The sequence below is a fragment of the Rhinoderma darwinii genome, chromosome 5 (assembly GCF_050947455.1).
Source record: "Rhinoderma darwinii isolate aRhiDar2 chromosome 5, aRhiDar2.hap1, whole genome shotgun sequence".
NCBI classification, from domain to species: Eukaryota; Metazoa; Chordata; class Amphibia; order Anura; family Rhinodermatidae; genus Rhinoderma; species Rhinoderma darwinii.
The window spans coordinates 145,998,192-146,024,887 of NC_134691.1; the positions used below are offsets into that span (position 1 = coordinate 145,998,192).

Genomic DNA, 26,696 nt, shown 5'->3' on the forward strand with positions numbered 1-26,696 from the left:
CTGGTGCTATTGGGAAAGAACAAGTGTGAAGAAGAAGAACTGAGAAAAGATGTCACATGAAGCTTAACCTCTGTTATGCCCTCACCTATAAGAGGAAGCTCATCCATGGTGATGCCCTGAGATTTGAGGTGCTTCTTGATGCAGGCCATCCGCTGCACATTGGGGCCCCAGCGTCGACCAAGCTTGTGGATGTGTTGGATTTGTGTCACAAAGCGCATTTCGTCATTCAGTTTACACTCTGGTCTCCAATCTGTTGGGGGAATCACCGTGCACATCCCATATTTTTCCACTCTTGTCCGGATGGACTCAATATAGATCAATGGGTCATGAAACTCCTTGGCAGAGGGTCGGAGGACAGGAATCTCACACATAGCTACACACCTGGACTTCCCAGCAATTTTTTCAGGTTTTGTGGCGTCCAGAGATTTGTGCGACGAATCTGTCTGCGAGGTAGAGCGATTTTCACAGCCAGCATCTTCCGTCTTACTGCGGGTTTGTGTAGTTAGTGTGCTCTTGACTGCAGAGGCCCGCTTTGGCCTGTTTCTCTCCACATCTTTCTTTACTTGTCCATTAAGCACCTGTTTCTCCGCCGCTAGCCTCTTGCTTCTAACCTCCGGCAAGCTGACGGATACTTTAATTTTCTTTACCAAAGGCTGTGTCTGGTCGGGGGGGTTTGCCTCTTCCAGACGTCTTTTTGAGTTGCGCAGTCCTTCCCTTAGCTGCCTTCCCTCTTCCCTAGTGCATGTCTTTTTGTTCAACTTGCCATTCACCTTGACACAGCTAATACCAGTGGCACAGTTGGGCTTGGATGTGGACAGAGATAGCACCTGTTTACGAGTTTTTGCATTGCTGCTTTCTGTGGTTCCTGAGATTGTGTGGTGAATAGATGAACTGGTTTTGTTGTGATTCAGTTTGGTTGCCTTATCCAGTTCCTTCTTGGCTTTGGTGTACGTGACAGTTCCCTTTGTCACCGTTGCAGTGTACTTCACAGTTTTGGACGGTGAAGGTCTTGCTTCTCTAGTCTTTTTGGCACCGACTGCATTAGAGCCCGATTTTAACCGGGTTATTCCATTCACCTTGGAAACCTAGAAAATTTTGAAAAAGGGGATATTATGAATATGAACTTATTGCACATCCAACAAAACACTAGGGTAGAAAGTCACACGTTTTCATATTACAACTTCATGTATGCCGTTTCTCACATTTGGAAATTGAACCTTAATGCCCCAAACCGTAAAGCAGTGACGTGTGTTATTTAACATATGTTTCTGAAATACTCGACCAGGGAGCATACACAGTGCTTTCCTACAGGAAGCCTGAGCGCTATACTAGGAGTTGCTCCCAACTGCAGACGCCTAGGGACCCTAAAGGGTGAATTCATAGTTTAAAGCTGAAGACTTTGATTTATAGATTTTTCCTAGACACGGGACTCCTGAAATGGCTTTAATAACCAACATATTTAACAGCAGACGGAACAATATTTTATATGTAACCCAAGCAGCATAGCTATATAGTACATCTCTAACCTATATAATATAATACCAGACATCTGGAACACGTAGTAAATGCAGTAGTTAATTATTTAAGGGTTCAGTCAGCACTGCACAGTGGAATTTTGAACATAAATTGTGTAACGTGAATACTGTAATTGTCTAAAGAAATGTGATCTGTGAAGTTTATACTCGGTCATAGGCAGATACCAAATAATGAAGGCGCCCTATCTCCTACTCAACCAGGCTGCAAGGAAGAGACACTTCAATCATTTCCAGCAGTCTCGCAGCTTATAATTATAGGTCTGTCTATACTAATATTAGTACATGCCAGACGGTCTCACTATAAACTGGCAAACATCCTAACAAGTGTGACAAACCTATTCCTAGGTCATGCTTAAAGTAGTCCACTTTCCCTTTTAGGCGGGGACCATTTAACAGCCTTGCTCAACAAAGCGGTTCTGTAGTCATTTACATATATGTCACATAGCACATCAAGTCCTAACGCTTTGTAATGTACATTGTGTTACAATTCTAGATCTGCAAACAGCTACAACATGTACAGGGCTCCTCTGTCAGAGCTGTTGCAGGTCTGTCCTTGTGAGATAGGAGTATAAGATCAATGTATACATACCCAGTCTGTGGACAAACGGATAGCAAATGGAACGGCATCTAATCTAAAGCTACACTCCTGAAGCTCATGGGGACCACATTTTTAAGCATACTAACCATACTATTTGAAGCCAAGTCTCCACCCACACAACGTAAATTAACAGGTTAGTTTCATGGTCCCCATATTGAGCGCTGTGTCCCCGAATGCTGAAGCTACCGCTAATGCATTTGGGCAGTTGCTAGTGATCCCAAAAAGGTAATTAACGACATAACAGGGATTCCCCATGTAGAGTGGGGGGGGGGGAAGAACTAAAAAACGAAAAAAATAAAATAAATCCCCATCACTCTAAAAGTGCATACCTCTATGAACCCACACAAACTAGTATAAGACATCCTGCTTGACATTTTGCATTGGCATCAGTTGAATGCCTTCCTGTCACACATGTACGTTTTCCTTAAACATACGGCGATTACCCCTGGCCACCAATTTTTGGCTGTTTTACTCTGGACCTATCTGCCTTTGCGCTTTCACTGAAAAATGTCTGTACCTGGATAACTATCATCCAAGTGCTGAGGATGCATCCATTTAAAACTAGAAGAGAGTTTTATTTTCGCTGTATGAACGGCATATGTTACATAATATATATTTGGCATTGCTATTTATGGGAGAATTATTATTTTTGACAATAATAATTTTTATTATACATTTTTTTCCCCAAAAGCACACATATAAAAAAAAAAATTAGATACCAATAATACCGGGATACCACCTCTCTTCCGCACCCAGCCACCCACCTCGGTGAAACACATTCACGAGAAAAGAGAATCTCAGAAGCGAGAAAGGGGGAAGAAAATAAAAAACTACCACAAAAATCTGCACAAAAACTTTTTCTACTGGGGTAAGGATGGTCTCCAAATAGCCCAAAATAAAGGACCATTTGAAAAATATACCATATTTATAACTGATCATTTTATTGATTAAATGTATCCACTTACAATAAGTTAGAAGGGGCATTAGACATCAATTTCCTTGTTATGAGAAGCCAGATAAAGATCCGTTTCTGACTACACTGTCATCAAGCTTTTGATATCTCAGAGACATATCACAAGGTTGGTTTGGTGGGGGTGCTAAGACTCCCACCGTTGCTGAAACAAAGATGTAGAAGCGCTGAGCGCTTTGCACATTCGACTGCGATCAGCGGTTCTGGTAAGCCTGAAGACGGCTCTCATAGATAGATGTTCTATGTGAGCCATCTTCAGCCTGATAGGAAAATTCAACAGTATATTAGGCGTGATTGCTTTCCAAAAATGTCTCAGCCACTTGATAAATTGATATAGTACAAACCACTATTTTATCCGGTAAATGACGGACACCTTGACGGAAACCCGACAAAACCCATTAAAGTCAATATGTTCAGTCGGGTGCCTTTGGTGTCCATCATGCAAAGAACGGGCGCTTCCGGTTTTTCACTCTTCTACTCCTATAACAGAGCAGAATGGAAAACTGGAACGGAAATTTGAACAAAGCCTTTTCAAGCCTCCCCCCCCCCCCTCCTAATTTGTGAACTCACTCTGAATTTATTGATAAAATCTGTACCCTAAGGTATCAGGTTACAGCTGTTGCCCATAGAATTCTATAAAGAGGGGAGGGGAAGAAGGGAGCAGAGAGACGCACACAGAGACGCTACTGCAGCTTCCTAGTTAAGTGTTATAACACCCCCCCAGTGCTTGCTTCTCAGCTACACTGCTTATTACTGCTGTATAATCTCATACTGCGGATACTGCCTTTCTATACGTGATAGAGATAGTGGAGCAGGATCTCATGGGAAAGCCCAGAAAACTGAGAATTAGAGAGAGAGTCTGCAGAGAGTGAAAACTGGTGAAAAATGCAGAATACAAATCATATAATGGCCAGAAATAGGTTATTCCTCATGCACACACATATGACAGCTTATTCTGAAGTGTCACCTGAAAGGTTAGGTACGCTTTAATGGAGATGCAACGGAGAAGCACTGAAAATATTTAATGAGGCTACGTAGAAAGCCTCCCAAGGAGTAGTTTTATGCGGTCTCCTTTCACTTCCTGCTGTGGAAAACGAAAAGCTCTATTCATTCTTCCAGGAGGCAAAAGGTTAAAAGCTTTTAGATGCAGCTGCTTGTTGTGATAATGCTCAGCATTTAACAGACCTCTACAGATTTGAAGGTGGGTAAATCAGTCCTTGCAGGGCTCTTGGTAGACATTTCTATTCCTAGTACAAATTAGGCTGCATGCACACGACCGTCTGTATATTGTGGCTCGTGAACAACAGATCAATTGTCCGTTGTTTGTGGTCCGTGTCTCATCAGTGTGTCCTCCGCATCTGTTTCGTATGTTCCATAGATTTGACTTGAATGGGCGAGACTAAGCCGCAAACATGAACAGGAATAGATCCTGCTCCTAGTTTTGCGGCACTGACCTATGGCCCGCAGACGGATCAAGAGATACCACGGTCGTGTGCATGGGGCCATTAGAAAAGAATGGGTCCATGTGCTATCCGTTGAACAGCTGATCGCACACAGACCTAAAACAACATACGTGTGCATGGGGCCTTAGGCACTTTTCACACTGCACTTAGTTGTCTCCATTTGACGTATATGCAGAGAAAAGCTCCCGACGTATACGTTAAACCGAGGCTGTGACGGACGCCTAAAAGAGGCAGCCGTCACCCATGGGCTATAATGATATCCATTTACGGATACATCATGAACTCTCATGACCCTTGTCATGATGTATCCATTAAACGGATAATACATAGCCTATAGGTGACAGATTCCACTTTTAGGCATCCGTTTAAAGCATTTGTCACCCATAGTCTATAATATCATCCTTTTAACAGATACATCATGATAAGCCATTGAAAAGCTCATGATGTATCAGTTTAATGGATGCCAGTGACAGATACCAACCAGTGGCATCCTTTACCCATGGGCTAAAATGTAAAAAAAAGTATATGTTTAATGTACACTTTTTTTATTCATCGTGCGGGTTAAATAAAGTTATATTGTAATAGTTTGGACTTTTACGAACACGGCGATACCAGTTATGTTAATTTATTTTTTTTACATTATTCTTGGGGGGGAAATGGGAAAAGGGGGGTTTATTGAACTTTTTATATTGCTTTTTCATATATATTAAAAAAAAACTTTAGGGGACTAGAACCAGCGATCATTGGATCGCTTGCATGATATACTGCAATACTAATGTATTGCAGTATATCTTTATACGAACAGTCTCCTATGAAGCCCTGCTGGAAGAAGGGCATCATAGGAGTACAAAGATGTAAGACCTGGGGGCCTTCATCAGGCTGCCATGCCAACCATCGGTACACTGCAATCGCATCGCCGGGGAAGGGGGGGGGGGAGGAGGGCATTCGCATGTCAGCGGGGGGGCACCCGCCCTGTTTCTAACCACTTAGATGCCGCAGTTGCTTTTGACCGCGGCATCTAATGGGTTAACCGAGCGGGATCTTGCTGATCACACTAAAGTGTCGGCTGGTACACAGCGCCGACACGCTCACTCTATAAAGCGAGCTCAATCCGCTCTATATTCCCCCACCAACCTGCACCTTATATATACGGCGGATGTCGGGAAAGGGTCCTATGCAGGTAAACAGAATACATATTATACCTTATGAAGCTGTGAAAATTCAGACACTGGGTAGAATTTATTAAGACCGTTGTTTCATACACCAGTCTTAATATAAAGAAAGTGGAAGTAAGATGGCGTAGATTTCCACTATAATTTACGCTAGTTTTCTGGCGTGAATTCTAATAAGTTTCAACAAAAGTGGTGAGGGTAGAGTATAAGTCCAAAAGTCACAATTTGAAATGCGACATATAGACATACATACATATACATATATATATATATATATATATATATATATATATATATATATATAAAGTTCCCAGATGTGAGTAAATGTAACAGGATAGGTTAGATAAGAGCCCTGCCTATGGGACCTTACAGGCTAAAGAGTTGGTGAGGGAAATTTATCAACCTATTTATCAACACAAATACACACACAGACACACATACATACATATATATATATATATATATATATATACACACACACATACACAGACACACATACATATATATATATATATATATATATACACACACACACACACACATACACAGACACACATACTAAGGCCTCATGCACACGACTAATTTTGATCCGCAATTACGGAATGTTATTGAGGATCAAAATACGGTTTCATTCATTTCTATGGCGCACAAACAACTTCCCATATGTTTACGGGAAGGAGTTCAGGCCTTAGAAATCATCCTTAAAAATATGACTACTATTTTTTTTTATTTTACGGACCGTGCTCCCATACTTATAATTGGAGCATGGCCCGCAAATGCGGATGACTGTCCGCGGCCGGCCGTACCCGTAATCACGGACCGGGGGCCTTGCAATAATAGTTTTATTACAGTTTCAATACAGTTTTGTACCATATTGAACAAACACAGAAGATGTTGGCAATATTTAAACAAATGATAAAAAGTGATCACATTTAATTTCTGACCGTTTAACATTCGCTCGGGTGGGACTGAAACCGATCCTCACTCATTACCATACCTTGTAGGTGGTTAATAAGGAAAACACAAATAATGAAAGCATGTTGCTTCCTAACATCGTCACATTTCTGACAGCCCTGTAACTTCTAACAGTGCTGGGATTGACAGGCACTATATGACCATTCAGTTGAGATCTGGTAGCAAAATGGCATTCGCCGACTGATGCCAACGAGCATACCTTGCAGGTTATTTTAACAAACCCAGAAGTGTAGAAAATGTATGATTTACGAGAAAACTGGAAAAAAGCCAAAGCAGTCATGACGGCGGTGCCATCACCTCATCGTGCTCATCTCTTTTCGATGGTCAATATGATTCACACAAAAACTAAGAGAGTGGCAGCACTCATCTTCAAAGTGACAAATGTTTTTTCACCCAAGCACCATGTTGGCTCCCAATAGAGCCTCCTTCTCTCTCCCAAGTTATGATCAATAAACGTTTGTCATTTTGCATTGGAGTGCTGCCCCTATCTTTTTTGTGAAGAGTTGGAAGACAAAGAGTTGATATTTGTGATGAGGGTAAGATGCTGGAAGGCACGAGCTGGCATGCCATGCCGAAATATCAGCTGGGTATGGACGATTTCTGTGTTACTCAAACATGTTGACATTTTATGATCTCCTAACTTGACGCGAACTCTATTTTTCCCACCACTTTGCTATCTTTAGGAAGTCGCCTTGGAGTGCAGAATTTCCCTATCTTGCAGTACTCCGAAGAATCTGGGAGCCAGGCTTAGAATATCACTGGCAACAAATACTCTCTAGATTATCCACATACATTACCATGTCCTAAGGTGCCACCAAGTCTGCAGCTTTAAGCATTTTGTTCTGCATAAGCAGCTTGTAGAAGTTTTCCAAGATATGAAATCTATATTTTGCCAATTACAAGACAGTTACAAGACAGTACATGAATTCTTTACGAGACTGTTTAGGGCTTATTATTTCTTTAAGCAGGCATGCATAAAGTTTACCTGTTTCCTTAAATCCTGAGCCGATCTAAGATGACTGTGGTGGTTGTTAGCAGCGAGCCCTTTGGCATATGAGCCCGTATTAGAAGCAGGTTGGTGATTAGCAGCGGCAGACTCTCTCCAGCTCTTGGCTTTGTGATAGCGGTTCTTCTCTTTCCCTGGTGTGGTCTCTTTCCTTTTGTGTCTATGAGAAGTTTCTTTGCCCTTCGATGATTTGCAAGACCCGTTAAAAACTACAAAGTAACAAGGTTTATAAAAAAAAAAAAAAGGAAAAAAAAAAAAAAAAAGGTTATAACGTATAAAACAATTATTTTGCTTGATATTCAGGGCAGTTGCTAACCATACTTCAGCTTTATTATATTTCTGCATTAAATCCCAGCTATTGTAATATGCATTCGTAGGTTTATAAATGTTAAGTTGAACATATACATTAAATTTGCCAGCTGCAAAACGTTTCAGGATCTGCTGACATGAGTCTTTTTAGTCCAAGTAAGGGCTCAAGAACACTACTGTATTACTGCTGCGTAAAACCTCCAAGTTGTACAGAACAGTAATATGGCACCCATAGAAGTCTATGGGGCACTACTGAACCTTTGCATGCCTAATAATAATATGTATTTAGAAAGCATCATATTCTGCAGCGCTTTAGAATTCAGAGGGACCAACAATATCAGACATTATAGAATAACAAACTAATTGCCAAATCAAACAAGGGGCGTGAGGATCCTGCTCACAAGAGCTTACAATCTATGAAGAACTAGGGGTGACACAGGAGGTTAGAGTGCTTGATTTGTACAAGTCCAGCCATCCCTTATACAAAATAGGGTAGTACACAGCTGAATGAGCCAGTCACCAGCCAGTATTTGCGTATGCATTAGGATGCAAGAAGTACGCAGGATACTGTTGAATTAAAGGATCAGGTATTGAGGAATACTGGTGTGAAAAAGGACAGGAGCACATTTGTGGATCGTGGTAGGCTTGTCTAAATGTGTTTTTAGGGTACACATAAAACTGTGGCTGTTGGGAATTATTCTGATTGTCTGGGGTAGCGCATGGCAGAGAATTGGGGCAGTACGAGAAAAATCTTGGATACGGGAGTGGGAGGTTCGGTTCATGAACTTAGATGTGATCAATAATAGCTGGATCGATCAGCGCTCACTGGAGCCGTCAGTCTTGTGGACCTGACCGATTTGGATTTGACCGCAAGATACAACTTCTATGTTTATAGGATACGTAGCAGTTGGATCTTGAAAAGTAAAACATTTTAAAAAAATTAAATTGAAAAGTTGTCCTGAATGAAATAAGACTCATTAAAAAAAAAATGCCTTCAAAACTTTACATCGCCTTCAAGCTCCATTCACATCTGAAGTATCGGATCCAGTAGCGGTCGTTGGACCCTTTTGACGGGATCTGCGACGTACGATCTGAATATAGCCTCCAACGCAGATGTGTACATAGCCTAAGATATTAGTGTGAGAACCCCATTGGGGACTGATGTGAGTGATTACGAAAAGTGTACAGCAGAAAATAAATGTTAGTGTATTTTATCTCAGTATATCAACCGTTTTGAAAAAACAAGCGAACGAGGTTTCTATATGACACCACCCAATATTATTAGGCACATATAAGACTTCACATGGAGAAGCTCTATTCCCACAATATGAAGTTAAGTAGGAATGTGACACGGGGAGAGCTCAAGTGAGGTCATAGCAAAACAAGGAATGAGGCCTTCAGCATAGTTTAGACAGGCAGGAGATCAGCTGAACAGCACGGAGCCAAAGAGCAGAATCATTTCAAGACACTAATGAGATTGTTACATCCGGGCTGTGCAGTAGTAGATCCAGATAGAATAAAAATAGGGATATTAAGATCGCACATACAGCTGTACAAATACATCCCTATCAATGTCATAGAAATATCACTATGTCATACTAGTAGTTCTGGGACAGGAGAAAAAGACCAGGCCAAATATAAAGCGAGCCCAGACATCTCTGCGGAGGCTGGATTCACATGGGACGGACAGGCTGCGGATTACAGTCCCAGCCACGTGCATGAGATTTAAACAATATTCTTATCCACGAAATTAGAGCATTCTGCAGATTGTCCAAACCAAACCATGCTCATTCCGTACTGGATGTTCACCTTGAATTTCACCCTTTTCAACGTAGGTGGTGTGAAATTCGCAGCATAATCTGCAGCATTGTGAATCCAGACTGAGAGCGAAACGCGCCTGGCAGCTAGCTGCTCAGCCTGTTCTCTGCCATTTTCTAGCATGGAGCTAAAGATTGTGTGCCTACTTGAATAAAACTGCAGGAAAATATTTGTGTAATTAAAATGTGAGAGATGATTTTGCAAATACAAGAACATATATCGGAGACCAGCAATATCCAGCATTCAGTATAAGCTGGAAGAGGGGATATGCATGAGAAACCATGGAGGATGGAATTTATCATCAACTTTTCAACGCCAGATCTGGCGTAGAAAAGTCGCAAAATGCTCAAAAGTCACAAAAATTGTGACTTGAGTCATTTCCGCCGCTCTTTACGCTTTATCGAAAAGTGGGTGGAACACATGTAAATGATAGCGGCAATCTGTGTCAGCCCTTAACTGGCATATATTTCCCTCAGTGACGCACGGACAGCCGAAGATGCAACAAATTCACTAAGAGGCGTGCATCACTTATTGAATTTGTTGCATTTCACTCCAGTCTATTAAGACTGGTAGTCTTAATAAATCCCCCCTCCCCCCATGTCTGGCCAACGTCACAATCTGCCAACAAAAAGGGTTAGCCTTTTAAATAATCCTTTCTAACCATACAATAGAGGAGTGGTTAGAAAGGAACAAGGATATTTCTGCAACGGTCATTCATCTGAATGGGAATGGGATATGCAGAAATCCCTGCACATGTTTCAGAAACAACACCATCCAGACGTATGGAACGGAGGTTCAGTTGCACAAAGTTCCTGCAACAAATTAGCAGCGTGTGAATATACCCTAAGGCCCCATGCACACAAACATATTTTTGTGTCTGCAATTCACACGCAAATCTACGGGTGAATCGCGGCCCCATTCATTTCAATGGGCCCATGCACACGACCGTGGTTTCCACGGTCCGTGCATTGTCCGGGAGCCTGGACCACAAAAAGAACGGACATGTCTAATTACGGCCGCATCTTGCGGTCCAGGCTCGTTGAAATGAAGGCACACGGCAATGTGCAACAGCCGTGATTTCCAGGTGGCCGCGGGTGACACTCCGCGGCCGTCCTAGCCGCAAGTCACGGCACGTGCACACCACTATGGTCGTGTGCATGAGGCCTACAAGTGTACATCCGACTTAATTGTTAATGAGACATTCCCAGCTAGTGAGTACATACAGTTAATAAGATGAAGGCTAAACCGTAATAGAGGAGGTTCTATTTCATTGCTAGGGCACATACATATTTGATGTACGGTTTAGAAAACAGAAGGTCATAGAACCGGTTTGAGAGGAAGTCCTCCGGTGTCTATGGCTTGAACACTATGATGAACCAACAGGAAGGAGCTCTAGACATGGTCACAGTTTCACATACATAGATCGCTATGAGTGAACCACACAATAATAAACAAACTTCTGAGTCGGATTCCCACAAAATAGTAACAGCACATCTCACAGCAGCCACTATCACCGGATCTCCAGGAGTGAAGTGGACATTTTAAACAATGACATTTCTTAAATGGACAGTAACTTTTCAAAGATTATGCTAATCTAATAGTATACCTGATATATATCAACTTACTGTTAAGATTTAGTTATTTTATCTATGCAAATTGTTTGTCTATGCAAATGTCTCTCTTCCTGTAATCTGTTGTCTAGCAAAATTCGTCCCTAGTTACAGAGCAGAATTAACGGACTGCAGAAGGTGAGGGGGGGCGACTCTTCACTGAAAGCCAACAGATGTAGGAGATAGACACGTTGCGCATAGAAATCTATGGAGAGTGGGGAGCAGGGTGAGAGATACAGAAACACAGATGTGTGCTACTGCTTCTAGTAAGGCCGGGTTTACACGAGCGTGTGCGTTTTGCACACGCGTGCGCAAAAGTCACTTAGCAGCTCCGTGTGTCATCAGCGTATAATACGCGGCTGCGTGCTTTTCGCACAGCCGCCATCATTATGACACTCCCTTTGGATGTTTGTAGACAGAAAAGCACGTGGTGCTTTTCTGTTTTCATTCATCCTTTTCAGTGCTGTTGCGCTATTCACGCTTGTCCCACGGAAGTGCTTCCGTGGGACATGCGTGGTTTTCACGCACCCATTGACTTCAATGGGTGCGTGATGCGCGAACAGCGCACAAATATAGAACATGTATAGAACAGGTTCTCCTCTTTTCTCTGTGCAGTGTATAGTAGACATTCTAGCTCAGCGACAACGGAGAATTTGAGATAGAGCCTGCAGAGGAAAAAACTGGTAAAAATGGCATGTACAAGTCATATAATGGCCAGGAATAGTGTTATTCCTCACGTATCCACATATAACAGCTTATTCTGAAGTGTCACCTGGAACGTTAGGTACGCTTTAACTGGGAATCACTAACCCATGTTTCCTTCATTTAAGTTCTCACCAATAAATTTACACAGTTAGGTACAAACTTTCAAAGGCCGAATTACAATTGTAATGCATTTTTTTATAGTAAAAACCAGGATTGAATCAAGTTTCGCTATTAGGCCTCACACACATGGAGCGCCGCACTATGGAGCCGCAGAGACTCTGTATGCTGAATGTTGGACATTTTGAAACCTAGAAGCAATAGAATACCACCACTACAAGGAGAGAACACCACCATAGTAAGGCATGCGATGCAGCATGAAATCAGAGATAAATAATCAAACAGTAAGGGCTTCTTCACACGAACAGGTGTTAGATTTGAAAACATACGGGACCCGATTTCACAGATCCCTCATAGACTTGAGTCTTTTGGGGGATCAGTGAAAGTGGCAAAAAAAAGGAAATGTTCTATTTTTTTCATGGTTCACAGTCTGTTAAAAAAAAAAAACGGCTGCGTGAATAGCCCCATAGAAGTACATTGATTTTAACGTAGTCGTGTGAAGGCCATTAAAGAAAACGTCCGTCACACAGCCAATTACGTTCGTGTGAATAACCTCGAAGGCCCTATGTACCTCTATGGCTGCCCTTTTAAAGGCTATGTAAATGTTTAAAAGTGTGGTTTTTAAAAAAAAATTAAAATGTGTATTCATGTTTGTTAATAAACTTTGTAAATACATTTTATTAAAAATAATTTTTACTTTTTGAGATGCAGCTCTATTTTCTATACAGACCAGATGTATATTTAGCTAAATCCTGTTCCTGTCAGGTTCGCGGGACTGACAGGTTCAGTGACAGCGGGTTCTGTGTGTCTCTGACATGCAGGCTCCAACTGTAAACTAGAACTTAGATGTGATAGTTTACAGGTGGATCCTGCGTGTCAGACACACACAGAACCCGCTGTCACTGAACCCATCAGGTCCGCGGGACTGACGGATTCAGTGAATAGCGAACGATACAACTTCTCCGTATAGAGAATACAGAGCTGTATCTCAAAAAGTTAATATATTTGTTTAATAAATTGTATTTACAAAGTTTATTAACAAACATGAATACACATTTTTCTTAAAAACAAAAACAGGCATGGAGCGACCACATGATTGCACTGCTGAACTGTTCCTGATTAGAATGACAGGGAAGATAAGACTGCCAAAAATAACCAGGTAAAATGCCAGAAAAAAAGTGGGGGAAATTTAAATACTATGAAAATATGATTTCAGGAATCTCAAATATATGAAAAGTTATTGCTATCCCAGGAATACTCAATTGAGTTAGGCCTCATTCACATCAGCGTCAAGTTCCGTTAGACCTTTCCGTCGGAGGAACTCATGAACAGAAAGACAAACGGAAGCCATAGCTTCCGTTTGCATTACCATTGATTTCAATGGTAAGGCTTCTGTTGCAAATGGTTTCAGTTTGTCTCCGTTCGGTAAGGTTTTAGTTTTTTTTAGTGGAAACAATAGCGTCCTCGTAACCTTATGTAACGGAGACAAAACAAAAACAATTTGCAGCGCAAGAATTACCATTGAAATCAATGTTAAATGCAAATGGAAGCTATGGCTTCCGTTTGTCTTTCTGTTCATGGGTTCCTCCGACGGAAAGGTCTAACGGAACTCATGAACAGAACCCGACGCGGATGTGAACGAGGCCTTATAGATAAATGAACAATAGATCATGGCATTAATAGTGTTCTGCAGCCAATACAAAGCTATGTAGTTGATTTAAGCCCATAGAAGATGTTTATATAGATGACTTAGGCCTCAAGCACACATCCGTTGCCAAATATACGGCTGCGACTCATGGATCCGCGAAACACGGACTGCACGCGGATGGCTTCCGTGTGCAGTCTGTTGTTTTAATGGGCCAAAAATGAATAGAATGGTCGAGAATGATGCGCAAAAAACAGATAGGAATAGGACCTGTTCTATTTTTGTCAGAACGGCCACATGGTTCCATTGAAAAAAACAGAAGTGTGCATGGCCGCATAGAAATGAATGGGTCAGTGTGCTGTTCGTTAAAAAAAAACAAAAACACAGCACACTGAAGCATTTCAATGAAGTGTGCTTGAGGCCTTAGACACATTTTAATCCATCAGTCAAAATGTCCCAAATGTTAGCAGAAGTGTTTTATATGTCCTAAGTGGTGTAACTATATCCGAGACTCTGGTGAAAGTACTTTATACTGGAGTGAAGGTGGCAAATAATAATAATAATGGAGGTAAAGTAAATAGAGAAGTATAGGCCAGCAGGAACATAAAAAAGGCCATCAAATGTTCCAGTATGACAAGTACGTGTAAACATTTCTTTCGCACATACCCATCAGAGTAAAACACACCTAGTAAACTTATCGGGTGCATAATAAATTGTGTCACATCTTACTGTGCAATCGTGCAAGATTTCACTCTTTAAAAAAACCCTTACAATTTATGACGGTAATAAAGGACACACGTGGGGAAAATGTTAAAAAAAACACACATACACACACGAATATATATATATATATATATATATATATATATATATATATATATATATACTCAATATGGACAAATCAACAGATCAGCGTCGTCATTAAGGAACCATCAATAGATGTGAATAGGAGATCTTATTCTAGTACATTTCACTACTTGTAGAATCTATCCAAACACAACTCACCGCAATAAATGTGCACCTAGCGCCATTCACTTACAAAATACTATTATTGTCAGTGGTTTAAAGAAAAAATAAAAGCCCCGACACCATAGTATACCTAAAATGATACTAACCATGTCCATTGGTAACATGCTTCTGTGTTTTGCCTTTCCGAGGTGTAGAGTGGCATGAGGATGAAGTGTTAGTGGTGGTCATTTTTGTGTCCTCAAACTCGAAATCTTCATCTTCAACATCTTCTTCATCTTGAGAGCTCCCGAAGTACACCATGCTACTTGGTAATGCAGGAGAACCTATGTATGAGGCAAAAGACAACTCAATACTTATTTCTGCCCAATCTCCCCGTAAAAAGGAAATTACAGCCCATACATCTTAATGTAAGCTTTGCATCTAAAACTAAACACACACAGTACAAATACAACAGTCTCCAAACATTTTAATACATTTGATGCATTCCAAGATTTTCCCAAATGCATTGAAGTCTTATGTGGAACATTGTGTACACTAACACTTGACCAAACTGTAGTTTATCTTATTATTACTTTTTATTTTATTGAAATACAATGTAATGACTATTTGTATATGTGTAATGCATGGTCCGGGTAACACAATGACATCAAAAGCATCTATCCAAATGGCTTTCAAAACAAAATTCTATTATAAAATTTAATACACAAAGATTACTCTATTAATTTCCAGTTAATTTTCTAAAGGATATTTGACTTGCCCCTAAATCAAGGGTGCACAACCTTTTTTGGTCTGTGGGCCAGATGGTGAAAATGTTCGACTTCAAGGTGTCACCCCGGAGTCGACAATTATCACCTATCCACAGGATAAGTGATAATTGGTCACTGGGGGCCCCACCAATCACAAACCCCCAAGATCCTCCTCACTGCACCCGCCACTTGCAGTGCTGATCAGATTGAATAGAGCGGTGGTCAAGCAAGCTCCCGCAGCTGCATTCAATATCTATGGGACTGGCAGAGAGCAGAGTGTGGCACCCTGGCTGTTTCAGTCAATCTCAGACTTTGAATGGAGCAGCAGCGCACATGCTCGACCGCCGCTTCATTTAAACTCCTCCTCTCCCCTCTTCTCATGATTGGTGGGGAGGTCCCAGCAGTGTAGCTCCCAGTGATCAGAAAATGATCACCTATCCTGTGGATAGTTGATAATGGTTGATTCTGCTAAAAACCCTTTAAGCATATATAGCACTATATTGGGGTACATATATCTTAGCATTTGAACTTTTAATTTTGGGAACAGAGAACTGCACAATATTTTAAAAAAAAGCTCCAATGATTTTTGTGTTTTTTTTTTTACGCTGTCTACTGTCCAGGGTCAGCGACGGGAGGCTTAGGATAGGGCAAGTACTAATAATAGAATGTATTTTAGGCCCTTCCCTTGCTGGGCATCCTACCTTCTATGTCACAATGAGTGCTTACCTTCACTTCAGAGGAAAGCGCTCATTGGACAATCCAGCCTCCTGTCAAAGTTACAGGCTTTTTCTGTGTCACTGGCACCATTCATACTGGCGCCTGTAGTGAAGGAAATAGCTCATTGGTTACCGAATGGCGTCTGTCACACAGAGCCCGGCCCTGGCGATTTTCAGACAGAAACACAGCTGATCGCACAAGCCAGCAATCAGCTGTGTTTTTGCCCAGCAGGGCAGGGGGCCATCCCTGTTCTAAACTATTGCAGCAATAGGACTGGCTTTCTGTGCTTCCTTGTAATTATCTGGATCTAGTAGATAGTTTTACGTTGCGTTAGGTTATGACTGCAGGTAGTCCAGAATGGCTTATGGTATATGGCCCAAAAATAAAGATATCACAATACTTTTGAAAAAGCGATTTGTATGCTACATAGAATGAATAAAAGATTGATGAAGACTAGCTAAAAATACCATAAACAAAAACACATTGGAATACTAAAGCACTTGATCATTGACTTGATGCCAACTACATTATACAAGGCATTAGCAGCTACATTTGATTGGAAGAAATCCATGTAGCAGCAAGGCTAAAAGGATTATCATCGCTCTCTTCATGGATGGTTTGCAAGTAAGACAACAGAACTGTAATTGCCCTCGAACAATGAGTATACATACGCACTTTAATAAGGAGAACAAATGCAATTCATATCCCTGATGACCCTTTTGCGCCACATTATTCTGTGCCAGGAATTGATCACGTGGGCATCCGGAATACCCTACTAATAATAATGCATGGCTGCCTCTGGCTATTTGTGCTCAATAAATATTTCATTCATATGAGGCAGAGATCATTTTTCACCACAGTTCCTATGTTACAAACCGAAACATACAATACATACTGTATGTACAAATGTCCATATAGCCAATAGACTAGATTTAATAGCCATAATGCATAACATTTGAAATATAAAGTATCAGTGTCGACCAATCAGATCACTCCTTTTATTTTGAACTTTGAACGGAAAAAGAAAGTTTGTTTCTATTGGAAATGCTGACACTCTGGGGGAAATGTATTAAAGGGGTTATTCGGGAAGTGAATTTTTTTTCTTAGGGGCAGCAAATGAAGTTCCGGTGCTCGTTTACATGGACGTAGCATGTGACCACTGCAGCCAATCAGAGGGCTCAGCGGCCATATGTTGTATTTCTGATATTATGCCAGAAATACAATTTGTCACCAGAGAGCCCTGATGAGCCCTCTAATTGGCTGCAGAGGTTACATGCTATGTGCATGTAAACAAGCACCGGGACTGCCGCTGGAGCAAAAACTCTGGGCGCCTGGGACGAGGATAGGCAAGTACTGATTTTTTGGTTTTATTTCTTTCATTTGCAGCACCTAAGAAAAAAAAACGTCACTTCCCGGATAACCCCTTTAATATACAATGCATTCGGAAAGTCTTCAGACCATTTACATTTTTCCACATTCTGTTATGTTGAGACCTTGTGCTAAAATAAAAACAATAAAAAAAAGTTTTCCCCATCATTCTGCATTCAATACCCTATAATGACAAAGTGAAAACACAATGTTAATAATCTTTGCTAATTTCTTGAAAAGGAAAAACTAAAATATTGCATTGAGATAAGTATTCAGAACCTTTACTCAGTGCTTATTTGAAGCACCTTTGGCAGCAATAAAAGCCTCCAGTCTTCTTGGTTATGAAGCCAAAAAAGTTTGCACACCTGGATTTCGGGATTTTCTGCCATTCTTCTCTGCAGATCCTCGCAAGCTCTGTCAGGTTGGATGGGGACCATCGGTGGGCAGCCATTTTCAGGTCTCTTTAGAGATGTTCGATTGGGTTCAAGTCAGAGCTCTGTCTGGACCAGTCACAGACATTCACAGAGTTGTCCTTAAGCCACTCCTATGTTGTCTTGGCTGTGTGCTTAGGGTCATTGCAGGGGTGGGATTTAAATATTTAACAACAAGTTCTCTGTTTTGCCGACAAATACATTACGCGTCGGGGGTGTGGGTCGCAGTGTTTCGCGCCATGGAAAATGATTCTGATAATCAAATAGAACAATTAAAATATTCCAAATAAACCCTACATTAAAGTGGACTCAAACATTCTGGAAAGGACATTTCTTTATTTCAAATGGAATGCCACACTATGTATATAATTACATAAGCATACATACCTACCTACCCACACATTAGACCTATATGCGCACATTCAATATCCTAAGCGTGCTCATCCCATTTAGTTAGGCTGTACACTGTGAGAAGGGTGGAGGACAGCGCGGCGTGCGCAGTAAGCCGGGACAAATCTTCCGGTTAAGGCACAGACACGGTGTCCGAACCAAGCTCAGTACATATATACAGCACCAGAACAAAGCTCAGTACATATATACAGCACCAGAACCTAGCTCAGTACATGTATACAGCACCAGAACCTAGCTCAGTACATGTATACAGCACCAGAACCTAGCTCAGTACATGTATACAGCACCAGAACATAGCTCAGTACATGTATACAGCACCAGAACCTAGCTCAGTACATGTATACAGCACCAGAACCTAGCTCAGTACATGTATACAGCACCAGAACCTAGCTCAGTACATATATACAGCACCAGAACGATGCTCAATACATATATACAACACCAGAGAAGCTCAATACATATACAGCACCAAAGAGAAGCTCTGTACATATATACAACTCCAGAACCAAGCTCAACATGTAAACACCGTACCAGAACCAAGCTCAGTACATATATACAGCGCTAGAACCAAGCTCGGTACATATATAAAGCACCAGAACCAAGCTTAGTACATATATACAGCACCAGAACAACGCTCAATACATATATACTGCACAGAAACTAAGTTCAATATATTATATATATATATATATATATATATATACATACACACACACACACACACACACAACACCAGAGAAGCTCAATACATATACAGCACCAAAGAGAAGCTCCGTACATATATACAACTCCAGAACATGCTCAACATATAAACACAGTACCAGAACCAAGCTTACTACATAAATACAGCACCAAAACCAAGCTCAGTACATGTATATATGTTTTAAGCTTGGTTGTTTTGATGTATTAAATGTACTGGGCTTTGTTCTGGTGCTGTGTTTATGTACTGAGCTTGGTTCTGGTGCTGATTGTATGTACTGAGCTTGGTTCTGGTGCTGTATTTATGTACTGAGCTTGGTTCTGGTGCTGTATTTATGTACTGAGCTTGGTTCTGGTGCTGTATTTATGTGATTGTATGTACTGAGCTTGGTTCTGGTGCTGTATATATGTACTGAGCTTTGCTCTGGTGCTGTATATACGTACGGAGCTTGGTTGTTATGATGTATATAACTCAGGAACCAAGCTCATACACACACACACACACATATATATATATATACACACATACACACATACATATATGTACACACACACACACACACACATATTATAATATATATATATATATATATGTAGGCATTTTGTGCCTTGCCAGGCCAGCATTAGATAAATCAATTGTATCCGTGTCCGAAGAACGCAGATACAATTGAGTGTAGGGGACAGATTCAGAGTTCCTGCTTCATCCCGGTTCTACGAACCGGCTGTATCCCACCCCTGCCTGGGTCATTGTCCTGTTGGAAGGTGAACCTTCAGCCCAATCTGAGGTCCAGAGCACTCTGGATCAGGTTTTCATTAAGAATATATCTCTGTACTTTGCTTCATTCAGCATTCCTTTAACACGGACTAGTCCCCTTGTCCCAGCTGCTGAAAAACACCCCCACAGCATGATGCTGCAACCACCATACTTCCCTGTAGGAATGGTATTAGGCAGGTGATGCACCAGTGCCTGGTTTCCTCTAGACATGACACTTAGAATTGAGGCCAAAAAGTTCAATCTTGGTTTCATCAGACCACATGATCTTGTTTCTCAGTCTAAGGCCTCATTCACACGGCAGGGTTTCCCGGCCGGGTGCCGGCCGTTCATAAATTGGCCGGAACCCGGCTGCATTAGGAATAATATACTCCTAATGGGGCTATTCACACGGCCGATTTTTTGACGGCCGGGAAAACCGGCCGTCAAAAAATAGGACATGCTCTATTTTCGCCCGGGTACCCGGCCGCCCGGCTCCCATAGAAGTCTATGGGGCCGGGTAATACCCGGCCATCACCGGGATGTGTCCCGAGTGACGGCCGGGTTTTCCGGCTCTTGCGCTCTATCTCCTCCTCCTCACAGCGCAGAGTGCATGTGAGGAGGAGGAGTTGATGCCATTCTGACGAATGGCATCGCTGTACACGGTGTGGCAGGGCCGGGGTGTACAGCAAGTGGAAGGGAGCGCTGCGCTGGCTCCCTTCTCCTGCTTGTTAAAAGTGCCCTGGCCCGGCAACACCTTTGATGGCGCCGCTAGCAGCTGCAGCAGCTGCTGCGGCTGCTACTACTGTAGCGACGCCACTATAGCAGAGCGGGGAGGTATCTCCCCGCTCTGCTATGTGCTAGCCGCACTTAGCTCCTTGAAGGAGCGGAATCCCCGTGTGTTCGGGGATTCCGCTCCTGGACAGAGCGCTTGATGTCTCTGTCCATATCTGGGCAGTGACATCAGGGGAAACTCCAGAAGCGGAATCCCCGAACACATGGGGATTCCCCTTCAGGAGTTGCCGATGATGTCACTGTCCGGATCTGCCCGGCCCGGCACGGATGCATAACTTTATGCAAACCGGCCGGGCAGAATGGCCGATTTTACCGGCCGGCACTCGGGCTCGGACGCGACCCGGTCGTGTGAATCCCGCCTAAGAGTCCTTTAGGTGCTTTTTTTTTTTTTGCAAACTCAAGACAGGCTTTTATGTGTCTTTTACGGAGGAAAGGCTTCTTTCTGGCCCCCCTACCCAGATTTGTGGAGTGCTGCAGTGATGGTTGACCTTTTGGAAGTTTCTCCCATCTGCACACAGGATCCTTGGAGCTCAGCCAGAGTGATCATTGGTCACCTCTCTTACCAAGGCCCTTCTCCCCAGATTACTTCGTTTGGTGGGCAGCCAGCTCTAGGAAGAGTCCTGATTGTTCCAAACTTCTTCCATTTGAGAACTATAGAGGCCACTGTGTTCTTGGAATCTTTCAGTGCAGCAGAATTTTTTTGTACCTTTCTCTAGATCTGTGCCTCCACGCAATCCTGTGTCTGAGCTCTACAGGCAGTTCTTTCCTCCTCCTGGCTTGACTTTTGCTCTGATACAGATTGTCAGCTGTGAGACCCTATATAGACATGGGTTTTTCTTTGCAAATCATGTCCAATCAAATGAATTTACCACAGGTGGACTCCAATCAAGGTGTAGAAATATTTAGAAGATGATCTGACGAAATAGGAGGCCCCCCGACCTAAATTTTAAGTGTTATAGCAAAGGGTCTTATACTTCTGTCCATGCAAAATTTGAGTTTTTTTCATTTTCAATAAATTTGCAAACATTTCTAAAATTCTGTTTTCACTTTGTCATTATGGGGTATTGAGTGCAGAATGATGAGGGAAAAATAGATTTGTTTTTTTATATTAGCCCTAGGCCTCAACATAACAAAATGAGATAAAAGTGAAATAGTCTTAAGACTTTCCGAATGCACTGTAGACCGTACAAAACTAGACCAGACAGACAGAACTGACAAAAACATAGTGGCGCACGCAGTGTGATAAATTTGGCGCATTGAGCTATACACTGCTCTTCCTTATCGTACTACAGAGCTGCTGTTTTTTATAGCAATAGTTTGCGTCAAAACAATGGTGTACGCCATTATTAAATATGACGCATTTTACAGCTACTTAGCCACATCCCTTTTTCAAGAAGTTCTTCAAATCACTCGAGTGACGTGTTAAACGTGTCTTATAAAGATACATTTGCAACACAGCATGTACGCCAGATATTTTGAGTCCAAATTTTGTCTCGTTTTACTTTAAATTTCTCCCTTTGTATTATAACTCTTTAGGAATTGAAGGGAAGTGTCAATGTTTTTCATTTACCTCAAAACTAATAAGAGTGGACTTTTTGCTGCAAGCATTGTAGGTGACTGTTCACTTAGCGGTAGTGTGCGGTGTGATATTACAGCGAATTGCCGCAGTTTCACTATGCAGTTTTTGACACACTACCACTACTTGTGCAGACAGCATGAAAAATGCCATAACTACTAATAAAGGCGCAAGTTAAAATACAGGCCTATACTCATGTTAAGGTGAATTTTGGACAAATTGCGACAAAAAACTTTATATAATTGCTACATGTGAATATAATTCTCAGTTCCCAACACGATGCAGAGTGGCCAAAATTTATATCTGGGAGGTCGCACAGATGCAAAATGCTAATGAACATCCAACTACCTACCACTCTGGAGGGGGGAAGCTACTGAGTACTCTAATTGCACACAGATAAGACTTCTATGGGTATGGTTCCATTCACATGTAGCAGTTGAGGTGAGTTTAAAACTGCATTGGAAAAATGCATGCATTTTTTCCCGTGCTTTGGTGCGTTTTTTTTATGTGGTTTTGGTTTTTACCTAAACTGCATAGAAAAAAAAGCACCAATCGCAGTAAAACCGCATGAGGTTTTCGGATACGGCTCTAACCGAAACATGTGAATGAACCCTAAGGCCCCATGAAGCGGCATTGACCAAGCAGCAATTCAGACAAAAAACGCACTAATATGCCACTCCCACCACAGTGAGGAATCACTTGAAATACGTGGATGTCAAGCATGCACCCACCACGACATTCAATATCTATGGAACCAATGGAAACAGCCACAAAGAATTTTAAATGGAGTGGGAGGGCACATGCTCGACTGCTGTTCCATTCAATGTCCTCCTCACTACAGTTGAACAGTGAGAAGGAACAGGGGGTTCCGGACCCCGTTCTCACAATCCGAGGAGGTCCCTTCGGTGGGGCCCCCAGTAATCAGACTGTCTATTCTGGGAATACCCCTTTAACAAGCAATTTAACAACCATACTGAACCCTATGGCTGGATTCACACGAGGTCATTAAGGTCGCAAGTCCTGGACCGAACACAGTGCAGGGAGCCAGGCTCCTAGAATCATACTTATGTACGATGCTAGGAGTCCCTGCCTCTCCGTGGAACTACTGTCCCGTACTGAAAACATGATTACAGTACGGGACAGTTGTCCTGCAGCGAGGCAGGGACTCCTAGCATCGTACATAAGTATGATGCTAGGAGCCCGGCTCCCTGCACTGTGTTCGGTCCAGGACTTGCGGCCGAAATACGTCCGTCAATTACGGACGTAATGACCTCGTCTGAATCCAGCCTATAAGTTGCCAATAAATTCGGATTTATTCACACGGTGCAGTCGGATTTAATTTTTTATTGCCACGCTTCTGCTAAAATTGCAGCAAAAAGTGTGATATGACCACAACGTGGGAATAAACCCTAACAATAATAAGCAGCCACCCGGCTCCTGAATATTAGGTGCGTGAGTGGATGTTCATCAGTATTTTGCACCTGTGAAATCTTCCTTACATAACATTATCGCTAGTCTGCATCCTGTCGGGAACTGGTATTTTATATGTTCGCATGTTGTACGTATACAGTGGCATACGTCAGAGGCCTTTCTCAAGGATATTTTTTCATTTTAACCTATTTCCAGTGATTTGCTTTATTTAGTGTAATAATTGGTGAGCACCAGTGTTATTCCTTGAAATAAAGTTCAATCTTTAAAGGCCATGCAAACTTTTGAAAGCAAATTGTTTTTTAATAAAAAGGTCAATCGGTGTGGTTTGTGCAACTTTATAATTGTATTTTTATTTAAAAAAATTATTCTGTATACAGAGTGACTGACCCAGGACTGACGGGTTCAGTGACAGCGAGTTGAATCCACCGGTTATCCATCACATCTAAGTTATCAACTTAGATGCTACCGATTACAGGTGGATGCTGAGCCCGTCAGACCTGCAGACCTGACAGATTCTGGTCTTAGTGCACGATACAGCTGCTCAGTATACAGAATACAGGGCAGCGGTATCTCACAAACGAAAAATAATTTTTAATAAAAACTAATTATAAAGTTGCCCAAAACACACGGATTGATCTTTTCATAAAAAAATAAATAAAATAAAAATTTGCTTGCAAAGGTTTACATAGCCTTTAAAGAATATTAGAAGCTACATAAGATAAAAGCGGAAACACACTAGGACAGTAGTTCTAAAGGTTATTATCATAGGGAAAACCATAACACTTGTGATATGTGAAGTCTGGATCCAGACAGTAAAGGCCCATTCAGACGTTGAATTTCAGGTGCGGTTAAAACCGCATTGAAAAACCGCATGAGTTTGCATGGCGGTTTGATGCGTTTTTCGATGCGACTACGGTAAGAAACGCAAAAGGTATGTTATTGTGCGAAGGATTTTCCTTTTATGATTCAACCAATCACGATAACATTTCCATCGCACTTGAAAACCTGTTAAAAACGTGTGTCGTCCTTATTCGGTCTTCGCAGTTACGATACGTGCATACTTCACATTGTTTTTAAAATTTTTAACTTTACTTCTCTACTGTAAATGTACGCAATGACCTAATTTCTATTGTTCTACAATGTCACATTGGTGTTTCTTATGACATGTTGACGGTGACTTTGTATTATTACTATTTTTTCTGAGCGATGTTAATATTTATCCCGTTAATAACGAATAATAAAAATATATTTGACATAAAAATTGGTGTCGTCAGACAGGCCAGATCGTTGGTGTACAAGGTTTGTCCATTCTGTTCTTTGTGAACTATACCTCCCACGATACGTGGCCAAGCAGGGACTACAACAGCATGTGCGGTGAGCGTTTGGATGTTGATATGAGCTGTTTTTTCTCTATGACAGCTACAAGCACTCCTCGTTCCAGACTAATTTCAGGACATTTAAAGATCTGATGAAATAATTTCGGTCTTGGAGCAGGTTGTTGGATTAACTGCAAGCACTGAAAACGTCTTGACGGTTGTCCAAAAGAGCATTTCATTATTTTTTCCAGTGCTCTTTGGCAACATATGGGATGTTTACATTACTAGAAACCATATGTTTTTATCTGGTTTATATTTTAAAGTGTTACAATTTCTAAGCATGGGACATTGTAGCTTGTGAGCCAATACAGCTTGAATATCTTATTTAGGCCGGGAAGATGAATAAACTTAATATGACCTTTGCAAATCCTTGCGGCTATCAAATAACCGGACTCCTTGACACTGTATCGGTTTCCTGAATGATAGGCTGCGTAAGGAGAAGTGTCCCAAAAGTGGATTTACAAAGGTTGGCGGCCAGGGCCAGATATATACGTTTTTTTTTTGGTCGATTTTTCATTGCTGGTTGTTGTGGGCACTAAAATGTATATATAGAGGAACCTCTGGGCCTTATACTGGAGAAGGTCTGGATGACAGCACATCCACTATGTTTATATGGTAACTACCCGCCTGCGAACTGCCAGCAATACAGCCCTGAGATGAATCAACTAAACCAATTAATTCCTTCTCACAGGAACAAAACAGGAAACATTTGCATAACATCATGTGGCGAGCGCGATTATTTATAAATGGAATGAGAACGCATGTTTTTATGCAAGATTTGTTACTTTAAAAGCGCATGGAGGAAAAACTGAATTTTATTTGAAGGTGCAGAACAAAAACTAGAATATTTCCCTGTGCTTCTACTACAACATGCAAAAATTCTGCAGGCAATGTCACTTGTCATCTAACACCGAGATCTGTATACTTCATGTTTGTCACTCCCTTTAAATCCTAGGATTGGAAAGCTTCCAGACGCGTCTAATATATCCAACAGTACTCATAGGTGTATGCTTTTTCTTTTTCAGAAAGGTATCGGTCAGCTTTTCGTAACTTATAGAACGCAGCCATGTCCAGAGCAGTATGACTTTCTAATCCACAAAATTGAATGTTATCGGATATTTTACAGAGGCCTTTTTTACACTGGTCTTTTCAAATACAGAGCTAGATACGGATAGCTTCAGATCGGTCTTTGTTTGTGTTCGTATTCAGTGTTTTTCATCTGGATTTGCTCCCATATTGCAGATCCAGAACATGGATTCTATAGGCAGAAGGCATCCCGTGGATGCGGTGTATGGAAAAATGTGTAATGCGTGTAGGAATACAGCGGTGTATAAATATGGAAGTGTGAATTACTACATAGAATAACATGGACTCCGTATTTGGGGTTTATTCTGTACAAAAATAACACATTTTCCGAATATGCAAGTGTGAATGAAGCCCTTTTTCACATAGTTTAGTCTATGCAGGAACCAGGCCTGGTTCAGGTTGAGAAAATGCTTAAAA

General features: G+C 41.5%; 1 protein-coding gene across 2 annotated transcripts in view; it reads right to left on the reverse strand.

Annotated features, from left to right (window-relative positions):
- The window catches only part of JARID2 (jumonji and AT-rich interaction domain containing 2), a 155,709-nt gene that overhangs the window by 25,252 nt on the left and 103,761 nt on the right, over positions 1 to 26,696 (reverse strand). For both annotated transcript variants that reach the window (XM_075826614.1, XM_075826615.1), the window contains exons 5-7: positions 15,039 to 15,215; positions 7,699 to 7,928; positions 86 to 1,085 (exon numbers count right to left, since the gene is read on the reverse strand). In XM_075826614.1, the coding sequence (XP_075682729.1) occupies positions 86 to 1,085; positions 7,699 to 7,928; positions 15,039 to 15,215 (1,407 nt within the window). The remainder of the gene's footprint in view (positions 1 to 85; positions 1,086 to 7,698; positions 7,929 to 15,038; positions 15,216 to 26,696) is intronic.